Below are 24,836 nucleotides of genomic sequence, written 5' to 3'. Positions count from 1 at the left end.
GCATTGCCTGCACGATTGTAAGTGAATATAAAAAATCTATCGTAAAATATATGTTGGCGGTTATTCTCTATGGGGCTCTTTGTTTAATGAAGCCAGTGCAGTTTCGCGTAACGACGATAGTATAAGGTAGACTTGGCACGCATATCCACAAGTGGGGCTTTTCCTCTGCGCCTCTTCAGCTTCGGATGCCTCCTGTTCAACTGCAAGAGGAAAAACGTGCCGAGTAACTGGCAATAGCTAAACATTTGGTTGGAAGTCCGCCACACAAAAGGAGCCGAGCACTTTACTGGAGACTTATCCCTGTGCTGTGTGGCATCATCTGCAAAGGGGTGGATGCCTTCTTCTCCGAGATGTGGAGCTGGTCGCTGTCCGGCGCGCGAGTGGTGCTGAAATTTGGATGAGATGCCTAGTCAGCGGATGCAAGGCTGCCGCTCCCTTCATTTAAACGAAGACAACGGCCGCTTCGTGCTGCTCGCCGTCCTCATCATATTCTACCTGTTCTGCGGCGCTGCGGTGTTCTCTGCCATAGAGAGGCCCTCGGAGCTGCGGGCTCACGGCCGCTGGAACAGGACGCTGTTCAACTTCAGCGAGACCTTCAACATTAGCCTGGAGGATCTAAGCGCCTTCCTGCGGGAGTACGAGGCGGCTATCGCCGCCGGGATCCGCGCCGACGCGCTGCGGCCACGATGGGATTTTACTGGGGCTTTTTATTTTGTTGGAACTGTGGTGTCAACTATAGGTGGGTACTTCAAACACTTCACCATTGTGCAGCAACACTATTCATTGATTTCCCTATGACCTTTCAGTCCCAGGTTCAGTTATTTAGGCAAGGCCTAACACACTATAAGTACTTGAATGAAAACATGCTATAATTTGCCTTTGATTCAATTCTGACCATACATTCGGTTACAGGATACAGGCATTGGCCTATGCACACATTAATAATTCAAAATGAGTATGGCAATATTAGCATTTACACTGCAAGCGATGGGTGTTAGACAATCAGACTTATGTTGAGACTCTCAACCTTCGGAACCATGTGTTCCTATATAATGCCTTCTTGGAGAAAGCAGGTAAGTCACGTGGCTTGCTATGGTCAAGGATCACGTCACCACACCAACCTCTCCTGCTGCTGCAAACACACAAACCATTAGACCATCATCCCCCTAGTCAGGCTTCTTTATTTCCACTGGTTTACATAACGCCAGATTAACCATTCTTTTTCTTCCAGGCCATGTGTCATATTTTGGCAGCAGGGGGGCAACGGCGTCTGCCATTTGGAACGGGCAGCTTTCGGTTGCGTCCTCTATTATAGGACAGCACCCATGGGTGAAGTTTGCCACATTTCCAGTCAGAAATGTCAATGAGAAGCCGCTGTTGCAACCCCCCCCCCCCCCCCCCCCCTCAACACACGCTGGTGTAATAGGTCATAAAAGAGCAAATGTCCCTCCCAGGCACCCTGAGGGCTGACAGAGAGGTGCACTGCATGCCTGATGGTGTGAGCGCCACAACCTCACCCCCCCTCACTAAGTGATGGACGGACCAGTACAGTCGAGTTTAGAGTTTAGCTTATTTGACAATTATTAGAGAGAGAGAGAGAGAGAGAGAGAGAGAGAGAGAGAGAGAGAGAGAGAGAGAGAGAGAGAGAGAGAGAGAGAGAGAGGTACAGGTGGGGTGCGAGGGGGATCGTGTGTGTGTGTGTGTGTGTGCGTGTGTGTGTGTGTGTGAGAGTGTTGTGTATACATACACATAATGTGTGCTTGAATCTGACCATGCACACCCATCCGTGTGTTTGTGTGTGTGTGTGTGTGTGTGTGAGAGAGAGAGAGACCGGTGGGGGGTTGCGAGGGGGGTTGTGTATGTGTGTGTGTGTGCGTGTATTGTATATACACGTGACATGTGTGCTTGAATCTGGCCGTGCACATGCAGTCACACCCATCTGTGCACACGTGTGTGTGTGTGTGTGTGTGTGTGTGTGTGTGTGTGTGTGTGTGTGTGTGTGTGTGTGTGTGTGTGTGTGTGTGTGTGTGTGTGTGTGTGTGAGAGAGAGAGAGTGTGACCATGAGCGGAGCTCTAGGCAATCATTTACGCTGACAGCGACCACTCGCCCTGTATTCTGTCCAAACAGGCACTCACACACCAACACCATATACACACAACACACACAGGCACTCGCACATCAACACCACATACACACAACACAAACAGGCACTCGCACATCAACACCACATACACACAACACACACAGGCACTCGCACATCAACACCACATACACACAACACAAACAGGCACTCACACATCAACACCACATACACACAACACAAACAGACACTCGCACATCAACACCACACACACAACACACACAAACAGGCACTCGCACATCAACACCATATACACAACACAAACAGCAAACACGCAACACAACATGGCATCCCCAATGGCACCATTTAATAATTGTAAGACGGTGGCAAAGTGAAGGATCAGGGAAACTAATGACTGTGCCCTGATGACTGTACCCTGATGACTGTACCCTGACGACTGTACCCTGATGACTGTACCCTGATGACTGTGCCCTGATGACTGTACCCTGATGACTGTACCCTGATGACTGTACCCTGATGACTGTGCCCTGATGACTGTACCCTGATGACTGTACCCTGATGACTGTACCCTGATGACTGTGCCCTGATGACTGTGCCCTGATGACTGTGCCCTGATGACTGTGCCCTGATGACTGTGCCCTGATGACTGTACCCTGATGACTATGTGCCCTGATGACTGTACCCTGATGACTGTACCCTGATGACTGTACCCTGATGACTGTGCCCTGATGACTGTACCCTGATGACTGTGCCCTGATGACTGTACCCTGATGACTGTACCCTGATGACTGTACCCTGATGACTGTGCCCTGATGACTGTACCCTGATGACTGTACCCTGATGACTGTACCTACCCTGATGACTGTACCCTGATGACTGTACCCTGATGACTGTGCCCTGATGACTGTGCCCTGATGACTGTACCCTGATGACTGTACCTACCCTGATGACTGTGCCCTGATGACTGTACCCCGATGACTGTACCCTGATGACTGTACCTACCCTGATGACTGTACCCTGATGACTGTACCCTGATGACTGTACCTACCCTGACGACTGTACCCTGACGACTGTGCCCTGATGACTGTACCCTGATGACTGTGCCCTGATGACTGTGCCCTGATGACTGTGCCCTGATGACTGTGCCCTGATGACTGTGCCCTGACGACTGTACCCTGATGACTGTGCCCTGATGACTGTACCCAGATGACTGTGCCCTGATGACTGTGCAGAGGGATAGGTGCAGTCACAAGGGCAGCACACCTGCCACAATCCTCCTTTTATTCATGAAAGAGATGAGATCTTGAGTCTGTCTCTCTTCCCCTCCCTGACTTACTAGTCTCTCTGTCTCACTCCTATCCCTCTCCACCCCCCACGTTCTCTCTCCTGGGTCTCTCTATCTATACAGTCCCGGCGGGTTCACATAATGTGTTTGGCAGGTTGATACAGCTATCTAACAGTAAGTGTATTTCGGCGTCGTGTAAATGTGACTCTGGAATGTGAGTTGATATAACAGAGGTGGTGGTTTGTTGGTGGAATTATCTTTCTACCACAGCCTTGTTGGTTGCATGAAAAAACGTCTGGATTTTCATCGCTGTTTGATGTCTGTGTGCTACAATCTTCCCCAGCCTGCTTGTGAGAGCTTGTGCACAGGGGGGGTGGGGGGGGGGGGGATTTCAGATCCCACCCGCCACACCCGCACATGTCTCTTTATCCAGCTGGCAACCCGCCATCATTCTAGAGATCCTCCTCCAGAAGCAGTTTGATGACCTCACAGAGAGAGGGAGGCATCATGTGAGTGGTGACAGTTCACTCTACTCATGTACCTCCTCCAGAAGGAGTTTGATCCAATCCAATCCAATCCAACTTTATTTATAAAGCGCTTTAACAGCCACAGGGGCACAACGTGCTGTACAGAGGGAGCATATTAAAAACTTGATGACTTCACAGCGAGAGGGAGGCATCATGTGAGTGGTGACAATAAAAGGGGGGGAACTGCCTGGAGTTGCCGCTTTGTTTGTCTGTCAGTAACGCGCGTTGGTTCGGTTTCTTTGGGGCCTCAAGCGAAGTCAAGAGCAAGGAGCTGGTCTACAGGAGACGGAGAGGAAGGGATGGACCCCATCGACGGGGTCTACATGAGAATAGGTGGAAGGGGTGGACCCCATCGACGGGTCTGCTGTAGAGAGAGTCAGCAGCTTCAAGTTCCTCAACGTTCACATCACAGACGTGTCCACCGGCCAGGCGGTGAAGAAAGCACGACAACGTTTCCTTCACCTCAGGCAGCTGAAGAGATTAGGCACGGGGCCCCAGATCCTACAGAGGTTAGGCACGGGGCCCCAGATCCTACAGAGATGAGGCCCGGGGACCCAGATCCTACAGAGATGAGGCACGGGGCCCCAGATATTACAGAGATTAGGCACGGGGCCCCAGATCCTACAGAGATTAGGCACAGGGCCCCAGATCCTACAGAGATTAGGCACGGGGCCCCAGATCCTACTGAGATTAGGCACGGGGCCCCAGACCCTCCAGAGATTAGGCACAGGGCCCCAGATCCTACAGAGAATCTCCCTGTCTCCCTGTGAGTTGCTGTCCCGGAGTGATGACCGGAGTGCTGGACGTCCCGCGATGATGTCGGGGAGGTTGTGACCCTCTCTGCGTGCCCCCTATCCCCCTGTCTCCGGCTGTCTCGGAGCGATGACCGGAGTGTTGAACGTCCCGTGATTAAGACGGGGAGGACGCGACCCTCTCTGCGCCGCCCCTGTGCCTCAAATAGATTCGCTATCAGCTCTATCTTTACTCTTTCAAAATGTTCAGCTGCTATCGCTATCAGCTCTATCTTTACTCTTTCAAAATGTTCAGCTGCTATCGCTATCAGCTCTACCTTTAATTTTTCAAAATGTTCAGTTGCTATCGCATGCACTCATCTGTGTTTCACTACACACTTGAGTGCATGCTTACCAACTGTCCGTCTGCAACACTACTATCACCGACATCTAAGAAGGGAGATCCCCCCTTGAACGGCCCTTCTAAGGTTTCTCTCCTCCACATTGCCTGTGGAGCTTTTTTCCCTATTGTTAGGTTTTAGTGAGTTTTTCCTTACCTTCGCGTGGGGTATGTCTGGGAGTGCTTGCATTCATTCATTTATTTGCATTTATTTTAAATTTGTTGGACCTTATGGTGTTGTTGTTTTGTTCTTGACTTATTGTTATGTTTCTTCTTGACTTGTTTAAAGAAGACGACGTGTCCGGCCCATGGGGACATTAACGTGTGTTGTCGGGCCCTACAAATACATTTTATTTTGATTTGATTTGATTAGGTACGGGGCCCCAGATCCTACAGAGATTAGGCACAGGGCCCCAGATCCTACAGAGATTAGGCACAGGGCCCCAGACCCTACAGAGATTAGGCACGGGGCCCCAGATCCTACAGAGATCAGGCATGGGGCCCCAGATCCTACAGAAATTAGGCATGGGGCCCCAGATCCTACAGAGATGAGACACAGGGCCCCAGATCCTACAGAGATTAGGCACAGGGCCCCAGATCCTACAGAGATTAGGTACGGGGCCCCAGATCCTACAGAGATGAGACACGGGGCCCCAGATCCTACAGAGATTAGGCACGGGGCCCCAGATCCTACAGAGATGAGACACAGGGCCCCAGATCCTACAGAGATGAGACACAGGGCCCCAGATCCTACAGAGATTAGGCACAGGGCCCCAGATCCTACAGAGATTAGGCACGGGGGCCCAGATCCTACAGAGATTAGGCACGGGGGCCCCAGACCCTCCAGAGGCACAACCGAGAGCATCCTGACGGGACGTATCACCACCTGGTATGGAAATCGCTCTGCCCTCGGTCGCAAATCGCTGAAGAGGGTAATGTGAACAGCCCAGAACATCTGTGGTTGTGAGCGTCCCTCCATCCAGGATATATACAGCAGACAAAGCCCACAGGATTATTAAGGACCCCAGACACCCGACCGGCAAATGGTACCGCAGCTTCAAGACCCAGACCAGCAGATTCTGGGACAGTTCTTTCCTCCCAGATGGTCAGACTCATGAATAAATAACACAGCCAGATACCTGCCTGTGACTGGGGACATCTAGAGCTATTTCTTCACTGTTTCTGCTACTGATTTGCACACACTACTGATTTGCACACACACTACTGATTTGCACACACTACTGATTTGCACACCCACTACTGATTTGCACACACACTACTGATTTGCACACACTACTGATTTGCACACACACTACTGATTTGCACACACTACTGATTTGCACACACTACTGATTTGCACCCACTACTGATTTGCACACACTACTGATTTGCACACACTACTGATTTGCACCCACTACTGATTTGCACACACTACTGATTTGCACCCACTACTGATTTGCACCCACTACTGATTTGCACACACACTACTGATTTGCACACACACTACTGATTTGCACACACACTACTGATTTGCACACACTACTGATTTGCACACACACTACTGATTTGCACACACACTACTGATTTGCACACACTACTGATTTGCACACACACTACTGATTTGCACACACTACTGATTTGCACACACTACTGATTTGCACACACACTACTGATTTGCACACACACTACTGATTTGCACACACACCACTAATTTGCACACACTACTGATTTGCACACACTACTGATTTGCACACACTACTGATTTGCACACACACTACTGATTTGCACACACCACGCCCCATGCAGTGTTTGATTATGTAAAAGCCTAGAGCTACTTCATCACTGATTCTACTGCCATGTCGCATCGCCACAGCCACACTGTGATTATTACGCGTTATTATTGTATTGTAATATAAGTGCTATTTTTTTTGTATTATTGCTATGCTGCTTATCCTTACATTTCTTACATTATTTGTATCGCTTCTTTTGTACTACCTTATGTGGATGCTGCTGCTAGGCGGAGGAGCCAAACATTTAATAATGTCACTCTTCTATGCTGAATAGAATAGAAGATGTGACAATAAAAGGTATTCTGATTTCATAGGTTCTCTGGGGAAGCTGTAGCCTCGCAAGGCAGAGAACAAAAATATGGCCTTTTCGTTTACACATTGTGCACAAATGCCATATTCTTTTCTGCCATGGAACAATACACTCACAGACATAACAACATTGCATTGTTTACTCCACACAACCAGTTAGAGCCCACGCTATTTAGAACCTTATGGAGCTGAAATCCACATAAACAAACCAGGGTGGAATACATTTTCTAGGTTACTGAAATGTGCCCGAACTAATGATACACAGACCTTTCCAGGAGCAGGGGCGAAAAGAAAAGAAAAGAAAAGCGAAACAGGACACTTCCTTACGTATAGATGTTGATGCCCTGAGCAACACCCCCGATCTGGCTTAAAATAAGTAAATAAAGTACTAATCGTCCACAGGAAATAAGGTACATAATGTACGTTACTGTATGTTATAGCCATAAGTAATATATGTACGTCTTGTATAAGTAATATATTTACGTTTCATATCAGCAAACAATCAGTGACCAGGAGTCAAACCAACCATGATTGTGGTCACTGGGGAGTTCTCTCACCACTAGATGATGATGATGGTTTGTTTGAATGTGTAACGGTTATATAAAGTTATGGTTAAGGTTAGGTTTAGGGTTTGGTATGTCTTGGTAAAGCATGAGCGCCCTGGGTTCGTCCCACAGCCGGAGAGCTCAAATGATTTCTGAGAACTTTAAAAGTAAAAAAAAAAAGATTGAATATGTAATATATGTACTTATTTGTAATACGTACACATTGTACATTTGAGTAAATATGTCAATATATTACGTATGGCTATAACATAACGTACAATATGTACCTTTTTCCTGTGATGGAGTACTTTATTTACATATTTTAGGCGACATCGGTCTGTTTAGGCGAAATGTGCTCAGGGCATCAGAGTCTATTCCCAGTGAGCGTCCCTCATAGAACTGTGGCACAAGTGACCCTATGGCGTGACCTTTTGGTTACACCCCCCCCCCCCCCCCCTTTGCCATTGACATAGTCATGGAGAAGTCACAAGGTTTTTACATCAGGTCCGTGTAGATCATGTAGCTGGGGAAACTCCAGCTGTTTGATGTTGACTTTGTGATATCTCGTTCCTGTGGCAAACTTTGGAGAAAATGAAGATGTACTGACACAAATCAATGAGACACAACAAGAGGAATCTGACCCTGTAGATGCAGACTGCAGAATGAGCCGTGTGGACATTTTAATATTCCAGGAGGCTTCCTCCATCCTCCTCCGCCGTAGATTTACAGACTGGACACTGAGCGAGCAGGTCAACATTTATCCACTTGAACAACACTAGAACCTCTTGTGACATGCAGTTTGTAGGAACTAGCGGGCTCATCTAATGACATGATCCTCTAATATGTTGCATAGGGTTGTGCCAATAACACTTTTTTGTTGTCAATACTGAGTTCTAAACTGTGGGTATAGGCTGATACCAAGTAAAGTACCAATCCAATCCATTAGATGCAAGGCACCTCTATGACCGGCAATGTCTCTCACTCACTCAGTGAGTCAGTGAGTTATTCACGGTTAGCCACTAGTGGTGGTACAGGCAATGAATGCACTTCCATCTTTAGTCCCTTGCAGGTTGATGTTAACAGATTACAAATGACAAATGTACACAAATTCCATTATCACAAGAACTGACAACAGTACATGTACACGTTTCTAAACTACTCAAACCAGGAAATAGGAAGTGCTTTAGGTACCAAGTGTTAAAGTGACTGCTTGTGCCCAAGTGCTAATATGCTCATTTTATTGCACTTGAATTGTAAAGTGCTGAAATAGATTGCATGTTGACTGTAGATTGCACGTTGCCCTTTTGCATACAATTTAGTTGTTATTGCACTGGATAAGATGTAGATGTATTTATGTACGCATTTTGTAGGAAGTTGTATACACAGACTATAATCATATACATGCTATTGTGAAAAAAATTATATTGTATCTATCAAATTCTATTGTAGAGAGGCTGACAGAATATGCTGACCTCCTCCATTGATTTGATTTTTTAAGTCTATCGTGAATGAGTGGCGTTGACCTGTCCTACATAACATATTCAGTAAAAAAAAAAACGCCATTACTGTCTGGCTTTCCATTAAAGAGGACACATGTCTGAGTCTGATCTCCAAACTGAATCCCTATTAATATGATTCATTTATCATTTATAAATGGACACAGATAGCTAGCTCCAGCCAATTAGGACAACTCTCTCTGGCCATTCGTGGACTGGTTAGGAGCATGAACATCCATGATAAATTCCAATCTGGCTTTAAACCACGACACAGCACTGAAACGGCCCTCCTCCGCGTCTTAAATGACCTGATTTCAGCTGCTGATGCAGGCAACCCATCCCTACTACTACTCCTTGACCTCACAGCCGCCTTTGACACGGTAGACCACCACATCCTTATAGCTCGCCTCGAGCATCACGTAGGCCTTAAGGGCCCCTGGTTCCGGTCCTACCTAAGTAATAGGACCTTCTCTGTCCAACTTGGTGACTTCACTTCCTCTGTGGCCCCCCTCACCTGCGGGGTGCCCCAAGGCTCGATATTGGGTCCCACCCTCTTCATCCTATATATACTCCCCCTAGGCCAGATCTTGGCAAAACATAATATCTCATTCCATTGCTTCGCCGATGACGTGCAGGTCTACCTCCCCCTAAAACCCACCCAAGGGAAAACATCAATACAACCACTACTTGACTGCCTGGCAGAGATCAAGTGCTGGATGTCTGAAAATTCCCTGACACTAAACGAAGGGAAAACAGAGGTCATTGTTTTTAATAGGGGAGACAGAGCCTTCTCCACTGCAGCGCCTAGACTGTGGAACAGCCTACCCCTCAACTTACGGGCCGGCCAGACCTTGCAGGTTTTTAAATCACTTTTAAAAACCTACCTGTTCTCCCTGGCCTTCCCCCCCACTTAATCACCACCAGACCCCTGGCCCTCCTATCCTCTTTGCTTTACTGTGTCCTACCTGTTTTTATTACATTCATTGTTTTACTGTGTTTTTAATTTTATATCTTGCATCGTATTACCTTTTTTTATCAACCTGCCTGTGAAGCACTTTGGTGCCAGCTGCCGCTGCCTGGAAATGTGCTATATAAATAAAATTGACTTGACATGAATATATCTACTGTATATCTATGGTCCAGAGCCAAGGTTGTTGGAAGTCGCTTTCCAGTGACTCTGTAGTTCAGAGGACAACATGTGCACTGACGCACTGAGGAGATACTGACTTGATGTATCAGGTGAAAATGACAAGAACGTTTTGTACTAATTCTACTGTCTTGCCTTCATTACTTTGTCTCCTTCGTTTTTGCTGTTGGTACATTTTTAACCATTGTTGCTTGAAGTTGTTGTGAATAAGACCTTCTCCTAAATGCCCTAAGTGTAAATTAAGTAATGTATTGATGGTGGTCTGAGCCAAGTCCTTTAATCAGTGTTGAGTGAGAGCTGGCAAGAGGCCGAGGCTTTTGGTCAGGGCAAGGATGTAGAGTACGGTAGTTCTCTCTAACTGTTTTCAACACTACATTGAGACTGTATGTAGATTATCTACTGACTGAGACAAGTCACTACATTGAGACTGTATGTACTGTACCGTAGGTCATCTACTGACCGGGACAAGTCACTATATTGAGACTGTATGTACTGTACCGTAGGTCATCTACTGACCGAGACAAGTCACTACATTGAGACTGTATGTACTGTACCGTAGGTTATCTACTGACCGAGACAAGTCACTACATTGAGACTGTATGTACTGTACCGTAGGTTATCTACTGACCGAGACAAGTCACTACATTGAGACTGTATGTACTGTACCGTAGGTTATCTACTGACCGAGACAAGTCACTACATTGAGACTGTATGTACTGTACCGTAGGTTATCTACTGACCGAGACAAGTCACTACATTGAGACTGTATGTACTGTACCGTAGGTTATCTACTGACCGAGACAAGTCACTACATTGAGACTGTATGTACTGTACCGTAGGTTATCTACTGACCGAGACAAGTCACTATATTGAGACTGTATGTACTGTACCGTAGGTTATCTACTGACCGGGACAAGTCACTATATTGATACTGTATGTAGGTTATCTACTGACCGGGACAAATCACTACACTGAGACTGTATGTAGGTTATCTACTGACCGGGACAAATCACTACACTGCATGACGATAAGTCACTCATCTGGAGAAAAAGCAACACGGTCCGTTGTCTTCAGCTGTTATTTTTCTTTTTCTTTGTGTAACCTGAGGTACACACTAGGACCCAGGAGTTCTCTGGCCAGGTACTGCTAGCCTTGAAAAGGAAGTCCCGTGAGACTTTGACCAAACTCACGCTTGTTCTCGTCAGCTGGCATTTACACTCCAGGTGATTACAGTTGCAGAGTAGGTTGTGCTGCCCCACAGGTTTTTAAGGTGTGAGCAGGTTAAAACACTATGATTTGGTGGATCTGTTCACCCTTGCCAACTTCCATTTATCATTTGTTCCATCTATCTTTTGTGTAGACGTGTTTTGTGTGGCCAACCATCCTGGTGTCTGGGAGCACAGTTGCTGGCTGGCAATTGGGAGCTTGAGGTGGGTGTGACATTTTAATCGTTAATGGATGCGTTTGTGTGGCACATTCAGTATTACATTGTGTTAACAATTGTTTGTATGTCTAGGCTGGACCGACACGGCGTGTAGGGCAGCCACTGTTTTTCCTCTTTTTAACTTCTGTGCGTCAAGTAATTTCCTTTTTTAGAGTTTTAATTAGTTTCCATTTTTACCTCTGCCATCTGACCGCTTTATTTTATTGTGTATTTTATCCAGCAGTGCAGTGATGTTTCCTATTTATTAGACGTGCTGTGTGTGTGTGCTCTATAGAGGTGCAGTGCTGAGTTTGTGTGCAATATTCTTTTTAATTACTAGTAATGTCTAGATTGGTCCAGTTGGGTATGATCCCTTTTTAGTGTTTTTATTTAATAAAGTGTAAAATCTTGGGAATACAAAAACCTCTGTTACACGCCTGTTTTATTAGAAACCCTGTGTGGTCTGGGAACTCAGAACATAAATGTGTAACAATGAATGAGGGTCTCTCCCCTTAACAGAGTGGCGCAGTTTCTATATATTCAACCATTAAGGTTACATTTGGCGCAGTTGACAGGATTCAGAGGTTTTTGTAGTCTCATGGGTGGTTTGGTTTTATTTTTTATTGTGAGGCACAGAAGTTAAAAAGAGGAAAAACAGTGGCTGCCCTACACGCCGTGTCGGTCCAGCCTAGAAATACAAACAATTGTTAACACAATGTAATACTGAATGTGCCACACAAACGCATCAATTAACAATTAAAATGTCACGCCCACCTCAAGCTCCCAATTGCTCTCAGACACCAGGATGGTTGGCCACACAACACGTCTACACAAAAGATAGAACAAATGATAAATGATAAAAGATAAATGGAAGTTGGCAAGGGTGGCAAGGGTGAACAGATCTATCAAATTATAGTGTTTTAACCTGCTCACACCTTAAACCCTGTGGGGCAGCACAACCTCCTCTGCAACTGTAATCACCTGGAGTGTAAATGCCAGCTGACGAGAACAAACGTGAGTTTGGTCAAAGTCTCACGGGACTTCCTTTTCAAGGCTAGCAGTACCTGGCCAGAGAACTCCTGGGTCCTAGTGTACCTCAGGTTACATTTGTCAGATGAATTTGTGAGCATTCTGCAAGATGTGTGAATTTGTGAGCATTCTGCAAGATGTTAATTTGTGAGCATTCTGCAAGATGTGTGAATTGGGGGCAGTCACCAGTTTCTCAAATCACTGGGAGAATGAATGTAGTTTTAGAAAAGAGAGAAACTCTTACCATGACGGCTGAGTAGACAGGCTCAAATAGATGTGAATGGTATAGGTGTGAAGTGGCCAGTGACTGAAAACAATACCCCTTCTGTAAATGGACTGCATTTATATAAGTGCTTTACAACTTATGCCTCATATTCACCCACTCTTCACCAGTGATGCCACATATTACTTGTAAAATGATCTGATTACTGATTACTCCTTTAAAAAGTAATCTAGTTACTTAACTGATAACTGATTATAAAAGTAACTTTGAAAGTAACTAGGTTACGAAGTCGTCGTCCCTGCTGCTGCCACAACATAAGAATGACAACAGTTTTTTTTCTCTCTCTCTATTGAAGATATAATGTTGTTTGCAATGTTTGCCGGAGCCACTTCGTCCACAACAGCGCACCCCGGTCAGAGAGAGGACACAAGAGTCAAGAGAACAGTCCTTTTGTATCTTTATTTTAGGATTCTGTTGTTGAGAGTGATCTCTCAAAATGGTGGTGTTTCAGAGTGGTTTTCTGTAACACATAAACAGAAACAAGAAATTATAATACATAATACACAATACATAATTAGCAGAGGTAAAGGTCATATGCATCATGCACTATCCACTGCCTGCATTAGGCCGCTAGGTGACCCATATGCACGACCACGGCTAGTTGCTACCCCGTGCCATGCCCGGCCCATGCGGCCAACCGAGCCAGCGCCAGTGCTGACATGCCAATGGAAATACCATATAGCATAGCCAGCTGGCTAGCACTAGCTCAATTAGCGGCACGGACCAAACACAACACAAAGCAGCAAACCCCAAGCCATAATCATACACACGAATCACAACGCCCCAACAACACACAATGCAGGCTACATATGACATTTACCTAGCATAAACCACAGGCATTACATTTTGGAAGCTGGTGATTACTTACTTCCTCAAGGACGCACTCTCAGTCTGCAAATGGAAACACAGGTGCCGGAAATTCACCACCTGTATTTAATTAACAGACTAAGGACCCTTGGGCTGTCTGGAGAGATGCCTGACTAGGAACAAGAATACCCTGGGCTGTCCAAAGTAATGCCTGAATGGAAATAATAATACACAGTATGAAAAATAGTGGGGAATTTACAACACTCTCTACCAAATCCATTCTGAGACAACGGACTCAGTGCGTACTCCGCAAGTCGCGCGTAACATGAATCTCTCTCGCTCACTCTCACTCTCTCACTCTCTCTCAAGTAGCCAAATTACACTATAAAATGAACTGGATAGTTGATTTAACTTCATGCTGAAGCCATTCTAAAATCAGCTATAAATGTAAACATGTGTGTGTGGCTGTGTGCGTGCGTGCGCGAGCGCACGTCCCATCTCCGGTCTAGCTGACTGTACCCCTGGCTCTCTTATCATCAGCATTATGAGATAGTAACTAAATAGTAACGCACAGCCACTTGGAAAAGTAACTGTAATCAGATTACTGGCTTGTAAAAAGTAAGTAAATTAGATGACTATTTACTGAAAAAGTTATCAGATTAGAGTAACTAGTTACTTAGTCACTAGTTACTGGCATCACTGTTCATCACACATTCACACACCGACGGCGGAGGCAACCATACGTCATGAGTAGTTAGGGGTTAAGTGTCTTGCTCAAGGACGTTTCAGTGAGTGGGGTAATAAACCAGGGAGGTAGCGCATATCCGCGATCTCCTAATGAAACAAGTCATTAGAATAATAGAACTACTGTTGCTGGAATAATTCATTATCACATATACATACCAATTAGCCATGCATCTCCAACGTCTCCTTGCTCGAGGTGCACACCCACAGTTCTGTTCTTTAAGATGTACGAGTCATGTGCGCCTCCTGGGAAGCAGGAGACCACGTTGAGCAGGTGGTTCTGGGCGTCGCAGATGATTTGAACGTTGATGGTGGTATTGCTTTCTGTTGAGATATGGAAACGCATCTGGGGAGGGTGCTTTGATCCGCACGTGCCCAAGGTGGACAGTACCTGGACGTGTGGTGGCACAGGGTTTGAGCGTCTGGTACGGCTCCCCAGTTCTGGCTCCAGGGTATTTCACAGGTCTTGGTACAGTAGGTACTAGGTACTCATCGCTCTCCAATGAGGTTAATGTAGGGGTGGGTTTATACAATGAGGTTCGTGTAGGGGTGGGTTTATGAGATCACATTTTTAGGGAGTCTCCTCCTACACGCTGGGGTTACACACAGGGGCGGCGGGGGGAGGAGCTAGCAGGGTCTTAAGCCCCCTCTGAAAAAGGCTTAGCCCCCTCTAAGCCCCCCCTCCCAGTTATGTTTTTTATTTTATTTATATATAAAATACATTACGAATGTATTTTAGCGAAGAACTGAGAAATTTGGCAGAGAGACGGCAACATTATCGTGGGTTTGCGTGATGAGTATCTCCACCTCTTTTATTGTGAAGCTGTATCTATCTACCGGACGTCATCAAAAGCATGTCTGTCACTATAGCCAATTGAAATGCTAGAAATGGTCACGTGGACTGGGAGAACCAATGGAATAGTCCCACCGGAACTACACCAATAGTCCCTAACGCACTTTCACTTCCGCGTTCGAGATGCGTGCGAGTTCAAAAAACAAAACAAACATCTTTGGATATAAATAAGAACGATTCGGGGAAATATAACGCTTCTTTTAATAAACAGGAGCCATACATAAAATACGGGTTTATTGCAACAGGTCGGTGATTCTTGCGTGCCGAGCCGACGTCCTCTCTGCATAATATGTGGCGACAACAACAACAACAACAACGAGGCAAGTTGGCAGATAAAGTAGCTGCTGCATTCAACGCCAATCTGGAATTGGAGGGCGGCAAGTGGATATGTGACATGTTTCAAACATTAGCAGGGATTTTGGAGGACTTAACAACAAACAAGGTATGGTGAGTCGTGTTTGCATGCATTCTGATCTGTTCGTCACCCGCCGCGGTGATCTGACTGCAACAGCTGATCTGCTGTTCATGAATGAATGAATGAATGAATGAAAAACAGATTGCAGAACGGGTACAATACAGTACGGCGCAATACACACAATTGTTAAGGGGATGCAGACCAGAGAAAAACGTTTTTATTTTTTTTCAATATCAGTATATTAAATTAGCCATTGTTTTTGATCCTGGCCCGCCAAGAAACGGCTTGTGGAAAATATGGCCCGTGGCCAAACCTAATAGCCGACCCCTAGCCTATATTAGCCGGTATTTTGTTTGTTGCATTAAAATTCATTAGCCCCTGCTATAAACAATCCAGCCCCTCCAAAGTTCCCGCGAGGCCAATTCTCTGGCGCCGTCGCTGGTTACACATCAGCTTACACTCTAGTAGGGCTGACCCCTATTAGTCGAATAGTCGACTAATCGATCGAAAGGAGCCGTAGTCGACTGCCAACCTTAAATTAACCAAAATTAAAAAAAAAAAAAAAAAAAGGTAAAATGTTTAATTTTTATAAAAAATAAATAAAATCATCATTCTTTCCAAAAGAAAAGAGGCCTAGAAGCGTGGCTAACGCTAATGGCACACATACCAGCGAGGCTAACTGCCTAAGAAAACAGGCACAGAGGCACTGAAAGAGGATTTCACCCATCTAATGAACACACTGGACTAGACAAATGACTTACTTGACTTAATCCTCTTTACCCCGTTGAGGGGCATAGGGCGTCCACCAGAGCTCTCCATCTCACTCTCTTCTGGGCCAGGGCTTCTTTCCAGCTCACTCCGATGTTCTTTAGGTCTTGGAGTGTGGAACGTCTCCAGGTGTTTCTCGGCCTACCGGCTTTCCTCCATGATACCGACAATGTGCATTTTGAGTTTTAACTCTAGCTTGTCTATAGCCGAAATGCCATTCGATTTAACGTTATTAGCTTAGCACCCTATATCTCGCGTTCCAGGAAATATCCCAGAACAGTCTGCTATGTTCTGCCACACACAAGCACACATGATCACACACACAACACACACTGTACACGCTCACACACTAGCAGCCACTTTAACATGAGCACACACACACTCATGCTGTACACGCTCACACTTATGGTCACTTTACAAAAGGAAAGGTCACTTTAAGAATAGTATAGTATAACTTGAGATTGTATAATATAGCATTGTATAGCAGTGTACATAAAGACCCAGTGCCTCATCCGTAGCTAACAGTGTATTGCACTACCACAGGACCTAGCATGTCCTACCATGCTCTGTAAAAACTCATGTACATATACCGATATGCCCTACTTTGATTACTTGTATTATTGCACAATGTCGTTCTATTGGATTCTTATTATATTTATATTATTATTATTGTATTATGCACAATCGCTGCGGGCAAGACCCCCCGCATTTCATTGTATACTTGTATGCCGTGACAATTAAAACTCTTGACTTGACTTGACTATAACGTTCATATTCAAGACGCTATAAAATGGGAACGTATTGATGAAAAAACTATTTATTTAAGGCATATTGAAGGGACGGTTTATAGTGTCAATTGACAATGAGAATGGACAGATAGCAATAATATAAAGTATAGATTTAGCTCTACAAACAGCCTCACACACAATGAAAGGTTGTTATGAATTGCTGGCCGTATAGAGTGGGCCCCGTCTAATCCCAATGGCCCCGAGTGTGTTAAGTCGAACGTTTTGTCCAGAGCATCGGTAAACATTTCTCTTTATTTGAGTACATGACGGAGAAAAGCAGGTATTGTGTGAGTGAAGTCACGTTTTGCACTGATAAAGTTAGTATTTAAGCATTACATCACGCGCAGGAGTGGTTTGTGAACAATAAACCATGCCTAGGGGTGGTCGTTAGGCCCGAGGCGCAGCCGAGGGTCGTTAGACCCCCCTAGGCATGGTTTATTGTTCACAAATCACGACTGCAAGTGGTGTAAAGCTTTTATACAACTGCCACATTCATCCAACCTTATTTCTATACAATAAACACACATTAATCAAAGATTTATTGAAAAAACCATCCGCCAGAAAAAGTAGTTCCCACAACTACAAAAAAGACAAGTTGCCTCCATGTGGAAGCAGATCGGAAGTGCATCCAACCAACTAACACATCCAACTGTGTATTATTGGAATGATTGAGAGAAGTTGCCTCATGTGGAAGCAGCTTGAAGTGCATCCAACCAACTAACACATCCAACTGTGTATTATTGGAACGATTGATTGAACATTTTATTACCAGATGCAGAATGGGTACAATACAGTACGGCTCAATACACACAATTGTTAAGGGAATGCAGACCTACTTTCCATAGAACTTCATTCTTAGATGCTTCTATAGAAAGTAGGTAAAACAAATTAAAGAGTTTTCTTTGCCCTATAGGAAAAAAACGTTTTCTTCGCCCTATTTTTTTATTTATTTTTTTAAACCTACTGTAGGGGGCCTAAACTTAACCAGTTGGAAACCAAGCGTACAGTAATAAAATTAGCAATCAATCAATCAATCAACTCAATAGGCCATGCTCACTTAGAACAGCATACAAAAAGAAATTGAAAAAAAATGCTAATTAATCAATCAATCAAAACGCGATTTTTCTTTTGTTCTAGAATGACTCAAGACCCATCAATTACATCATCCAACATTGTTTAAAGGACTAACACATTCGCAGTGACAGAATCGCTTCATATTTAGTCGTTATGGCGCTATCAACATATCCATTTGTTGTCCGCGATCTTGTTTTCTCCCAGAGTGAGCCGGCGGAGTGATATGTGATGTGGGCGGGTCCTGAGCCCAGGACCGTGGATTGTTGCCAATAAAGACGTGTAAATGGACTGTTTCAGCCAATCAGAATCGAGAAATTTGCATGCCGTTGTATAAAGACCAGTTAGACCAGTACATTTAAACTGGACCTTTTAAGTGTGCGAACGCGGGACTGCAAAGGACACCATGCCATGATGACTTTCCCAGTGTATTGGAACTCATTTCTTTCCTGTCGTCCTATTCCTGGTTCCACTGAGGAGCTGTGCTTGAACGCTCTCGCATGCAGGGTTCTCCCCCAGGAGTTTAAGACAAAGTGATGCTGGGCTGCTGCTGCTGCTGCTGCTGGAATCTGATACTCCTATTGAAGTGATTCATCTTACATTGTGATGACTGGACATTTTGCATGGCGGTTGGTGCTGTAAACTCACAGGGTGATGCAGTCGGCCGGCCCCGCTATTCCACAGCTCAGGGGAGACCCCTTGATGAGTTCATCCATCTTACTGTAGCTATACCTCCAAGACCAATGCAGACTCTTGAATGAATGAATGATCATTGCATTTATATAGCACCAAAGCGCTTTACAATACAGGGTGGAAATTGTCTTCGCCACCCAAACTTGGGCTACGCAGGCTTAATGGCTGTCATTCACTGACACCAGGCACACATCACACTACACAATGGCTGAAAGGCTCAGGATACAATTGGATTGATATCAGCCAATTAAGGGAAAGGAATGATTAGGTGACCTTGATGTCAGAGAGCTGATTGGGAATTTGACCAGGAACACCATGTAACCCCCTACTCTTTGTGATAGGCGCCCTGGGTTCTTTAACAACCCTTTTAGCATTGCAATCACAACTGTATGGTTGAAGATGTAATTTTCTTCAGAATTTCATTGGCTACACAAACGGTCAATCATTTTCAGCATCAGTGGTGATTTGTCCGGTCATTGAGAGGCAAAACCGGAGGTGGTCACTTTTTCTAAACTGTCGCTCGTTGGCTGTTTGGTCTTATAACCCGATATTGGAAGCACGTAATAGGTCAAGCAGTGTGTCAATCAAACGGTGGCCATTTTAGCTTTCAACCGATGTGTTGGTTGAGAGACAATAACACAGTGTGATGACGACAGACGGCTCTAAAATGTGTTGGCGGGCCCGAGCTGGGTGGGCCGTCGGAACGTTCAGTGGTTTTAACACATGCTGTGTTGTTACACACACCCATAACACAACCACTGTATGTGTTTCGATAGTGATGTCACAGCTTGATTTATTCCAGCACATCTATTCTAAGAGTGAGAATGAGAAGACTGACAGGCCATACTAATCAAACACAATTCCTCTACTACATTAATTGGCAAATGGCTATGTGTTCATAAATGATCTTTAGGCTCAAGGCGGCACTGTGGCGAAAAGAAAAAAAGGGCACCTACTGCACAACATGGGACCCCATCATCAGTGAGCAAAAAGCTATGATGCGTCATGTATGGTGAAATAGTCTTCATCCTTGATTAACTCATTCAGAGCCACGCCCATATGACCAAATTAGGGCTTGTATGCCAGCGCTTTAGTCAATGGGAGGACGGGGATATTTGCGAACGCTTAAACTATATCTTAAATTATGGCTATGGGTCTAATACACCTGTCGCTTATCAATGACTTGCTTGCAGTCAACATGTACGAAGCAGATTGTTTTTTCATCGTAACTCTCTTATCAGTGGTGGGGGGGACACATTTGGGGGCGTGGTCAGTGGCGGGTGCTACGTATAGTTGTATGGTAGCAGGGGTGGGTGTATGGGGGGTGAAGGGGGGGGTGTCCCCTTTTCGTAGATTTAAAAAAAAAAATCAGTTGTGCAAGTCAATTTTGTTGAGTTGTTTCTATATAATTCACTTATGACAAGTCATAATGCCGTGCGAGTCTCGGAACGTGCATACTACGTTGTGTGTATGAGAGAGAGAGAGAGAGAGAGAGAGAGAGAGAGAGAGAGAGAGAGAGAGAGAGAGAGAGAGAGAGAGAGAGAGAGAGAGAGAGAGAGAGAGAGAGAGAGAGAGAGATCGCGATCGCGCTATTTATCACAGTTTCACACCAAACTGGGGAGGGGTGTTACAGTATGTAGCCTATTTGAGCACACCTGAATACTGGGCTGTTGTTGATATGCAAAGACAGCTGTGGTACTTAGCGCCGGGTGCTCACCTGGCTACTTGACTTTGCATGACAATGGCTCAGAGATGGCCAAGCAGCCGTTTTCCTATCACGTCGCGTCACCGTTTATTATCGTGCAGGGGACACTAACTGCATTCTGAAAACATGCCGGGGACATGTCCCCGGTGTCCCCCCCCATAATTACGCCCCTGGTTTTGGAGATTTCTAGTAATTCCAGAGAAAGACACGATAATAGCCCTTTAGTGGAATACACAAAACACATTGTCATTTATCGGCTGATTTTGAATCGTTTTCAAATAAACGCTAGATTATCGATAGTATGTGTCCTCATGTACGAAGAGAAGCGGGGTCTGAAAAATCGCTTCTCCGTACTTTGGTCGGCGCGAACCTCACACACACGCACATGCTCCGATGGCAGAGAAAGGAACATCTGATTACCATCCTGCACCTCCTCCTCCTCTCTCATGAAGTCCTGCACCTCCTCCTCCTCCGCTCTCATGAAGTCCTGCACCTCCTCCTCCACTCTCATGAAGTCCTGCACCTCCTCCTCCACTCTCATGAAGTCCTGCACCTCCTCCTCCGCTCTCATGAAGTCCTGCACCTCCTCCTCCACTCTCATGAAGTCCTGCGCCTCCTCCTCCTCTCTCATGAAGTCCTGCACCTCCTCCTCCACTCTCATGAAGTCCTGCACCTCCTCCTCCGCTCTCATGAAGTCCTGCACCTCCTCCTCCACTCTCATGAAGTCCTGCACCTCCTCCTCCACTCTCATGAAGTCCTGCACCTCCTCCTCCTCCACTCTCATGAAGTCCTGCACCTCCTCCTCCACTCTCATGAAGTCCTGCACCTCCTCCTCCACTCTCATGAAGTCCTGCACCTCCTCCTCCACTCTCATGAAGTCCTGCACCTCCTCCTCCTCCACTCTCATGAAGTCCTGCACCTCCTCCTCCACTCTCATGAAGTCCTGCACCTCCTCCTCCACTCTCATGAAGTCCTGCACCTCCTCCTCCACTCTCATGAAGTCCTGCACCTCCTCCTCCGCTCTCATGAAGTCCTGCACCTCCTCCTCCACTCTGATGAAGTCCTGCACCTCCTCCTCCACTCTCATGAAGTCCTGCACCTCCTCCTCCACTCTCATGAAGTCCTGCACCTCCTCCTCCACTCTCATGAAGTCCTGCACCTCCTCCTCCACTCTCATGAAGTCCTGCACCTCCTCCTCCACTCTCATGAAGTCCTGCACCTCCTCCTCCTCCACTCTCATGAAGTCCTGCACCTCCTCCTCCACTCTCATGAAGTCCTGCACCTCCTCCTCCACTCTCATGAAGTCCTGCACCTCCTCCTCCTCCACTCTCATGAAGTCCTGCACCTCCTCCTCCACTCTCATGAAGTCCTGCAGCTCCTCTACTCTCATGAAGTCCTGCAGCTCCTCTACTCTCATGAAGTCCTGCACCTCCTCCTCCTCTGCTCTCATGAAGTCCTGCACCTCCTCCTCCGCTCTCATGAAGTCCTGCACCTCCTCCTCCTCCACTCTCATGAAGTCCTGCACCTCCTCCTCCGCTCTCATGAAGTCCTGCACCTCCTCCTCCACTCTCATGAAGTCCTGCACCTCCTCCTCCACTCTCATGAAGTCCTGCACCTCCTCCTCCACTCTCATGAAGTCCTGCACCTCCTCCTCCACTCTCATGAAGTCCTGCACCTCCTCCTCCACTCTCATGAAGTCCTGCACCTCCTCCTCCACTCTCATGAAGTCCTGCACCTCCTCCTCCACTCTCATGAAGTCCTGCACCTCCTCCTCCACTCTCATGAAGTCCTGCACCTCCTCCTCCACTCTCATGAAGTCCTGCAGCTCCTCCTCCACTCTCATGAAGTCCTGCACCTCCTCCTCCACTCTCATGAAGTCCTGCACCTCCTCCTCCACTCTCATGAAGTCATGCACCTCCTCCTCCACTCCCATGAAGTCCTGCACCTCCTCCTCCACTCTCATGAAGTCCTGCACCTCCTCCTCCACTCTCATGAAGTCCTGCACCTCCTCCTCCACTCTCATGAAGTCCTGCACCTCCTCCTCCACTCTCATGAAGTCCTGCACCTCCTCCTCCACTCTCATGAAGTCATGCACCTCCTCCTCCACTCTCATGAAGTCCTGCACCTCCTCCTCCACTCTCATGAAGTCCTGCACCTCCTCCTCCACTCTCATGAAGGCCTGCACCTCCTCCTCCACTCTCATGAAGTCCTGCACCTCCTCCTCCACTCTCATGAAGTCCTGCTCCTCCTCCTCCACTCTCATGAAGTCCTGCACCTCCTCCTCCACTCTCATGAAGTCCTGCACCTCCTCCTCCACTCTCATGAAGTCCTGCACCTCCTCCTCCACTCTCATGAAGTCCTGCACCTCCTCCTCCACTCTCAGAACCCAGAAGTGAGTTAAAGCTCTTTGTTTTCACGTGACATACCGTCTGGATCCTGAAGGCTCTTTGTTTTCACGTGACATACCGTCTGGATCCTGAAGGCTCTTTGTTTTCACGTGGCATACCGTCTGGATCCTGAAGGCTCTTTGTTTTCACGTGACATACCGTCTGGATCCTGAAGGCTCTTTGTTTTCACGTGACATACCGTCTGGATCCTGAAGGCTCTTTGTTTTCACGTGACATACCGTCTGGATCCTGAAGGCTCTTTGTTTTCACGTGACATACCGTCTGGATCCTGAAGGCTCTTTGTTTTCACGTGACATACCGTCTGGATCCTGAAGGCTCTTTGTTTTCACGTGACATACCGTCTGGATCCTGAAGGCTCTTTGTTTTCACGTGACATACCGTCTGGATCCTGAAGGCTCTTTGTTTTCACGTGACATACCGTCTGGATCCTGAAGGCTCTTTGTTTTCACGTGACATACCATCTGGATCCTGAAGGCTCCTCCTTGGCTTCATGTTTTGTGTTTAGATGAACTGCCTGGTGCTCCGGGTCACGACCATCTGTGTTGTTGTTACTGTTGCCAGGGGAGGTGGGCGGGACATGTTTGCCATCATCTCTATCAGTCTCCCTCTCTCTCTCCCTCTCCCTCTCTCTCTCTCTCTCTCTCTCAAGCGCTCTGTCTCGTCTCCCACTCTGTCTTCTCGCAGCACTGTTTCCCGTGGGGGCTGTAGCACGTCTGCTGTATCTCTTGCTCTTTTTGTGGAGGATGAGGCAATTAACCATCATCCGCAAGCAGGGTTTAAAAGGCTGCCTCACAAAAATGCACTCCAGTACAGATTACTGATTGCCTGCTTAAAATTGTAGTTAGCAACATAATTCACTACAAAAACTCAAACTAAAATAATTTAATCTGATTATTAAAAAAAATAAATTATCATTTTTAAAAAATTTTTTTTACAATTATTACATTTGGGTTACATAGCATCAATAACTAATAGAATATGAAGTTAAATAATTGATTCAGACAGTAATTCGATTTTATCATACTAATTAATCATTACTTCATGTTGGCGAAATATTATTCTGATTAATCGTATTTCTTTTTTAAAAGCCCGACGGGACCGGTACCGGTCCCAAAATGACATCATGTCATAAATCAATCTCTCCAGACTGTTTGACAAAAGTTTTTTTTCAAACGTATTCAAGTATAAACATCATAACCATGTCACAACAGCATTTATAATGTATATTATCATCAATACGTTAGTTTAACAATAGGTTAAAGTGTTATTAGATAGATTTTACTTTTCGTTTTGGTCAGGTTTATTTTGCGAGAAGAGACCATTTTGGACATTTTGAACCATGGGAATTGTAGTTTTTTTGCTGCCATTTTGTAATGGACATCGCTAGCTGTCGATCAGCATTGGAATTTTTCAGAACGACACTTCCCAAAAGGCTCTATGGGGTTTCAAGCGTCATACTTCTGTATGAATTTCTTTGTTATCTCTTATTATTCGGGATAATAAACCACAACACTTAA

General features: G+C 45.9%; 1 protein-coding gene across 1 annotated transcript in view; it reads left to right on the top strand.

The window, feature by feature from the left end:
- Window positions 1-402: 402 nt before the first annotated feature.
- kcnk12 (potassium channel, subfamily K, member 12) overlaps window positions 403-24,836 on the top strand; it is a gene marked incomplete at both ends in the record, with an annotated part of 146,495 nt that continues 122,061 nt past the window's right edge. Inside the window, one exon of the mRNA XM_084321105.1 lies at window positions 403-739. Coding sequence (XP_084177231.1) covers window positions 403-739 — 337 coding nt within the window. The remainder of the gene's footprint in view (window positions 740-24,836) is intronic.

This window comes from Notolepis coatsorum, assembly GCF_963971535.1.
Source record: "Notolepis coatsorum genome assembly, chromosome: 9".
NCBI lineage: Eukaryota > Metazoa > Chordata > Actinopteri > Aulopiformes > Paralepididae > Notolepis > Notolepis coatsorum.
Note: the sequence above shows the minus strand (reverse complement) of the source record. Positions and strands in the feature narration are given on the sequence as shown.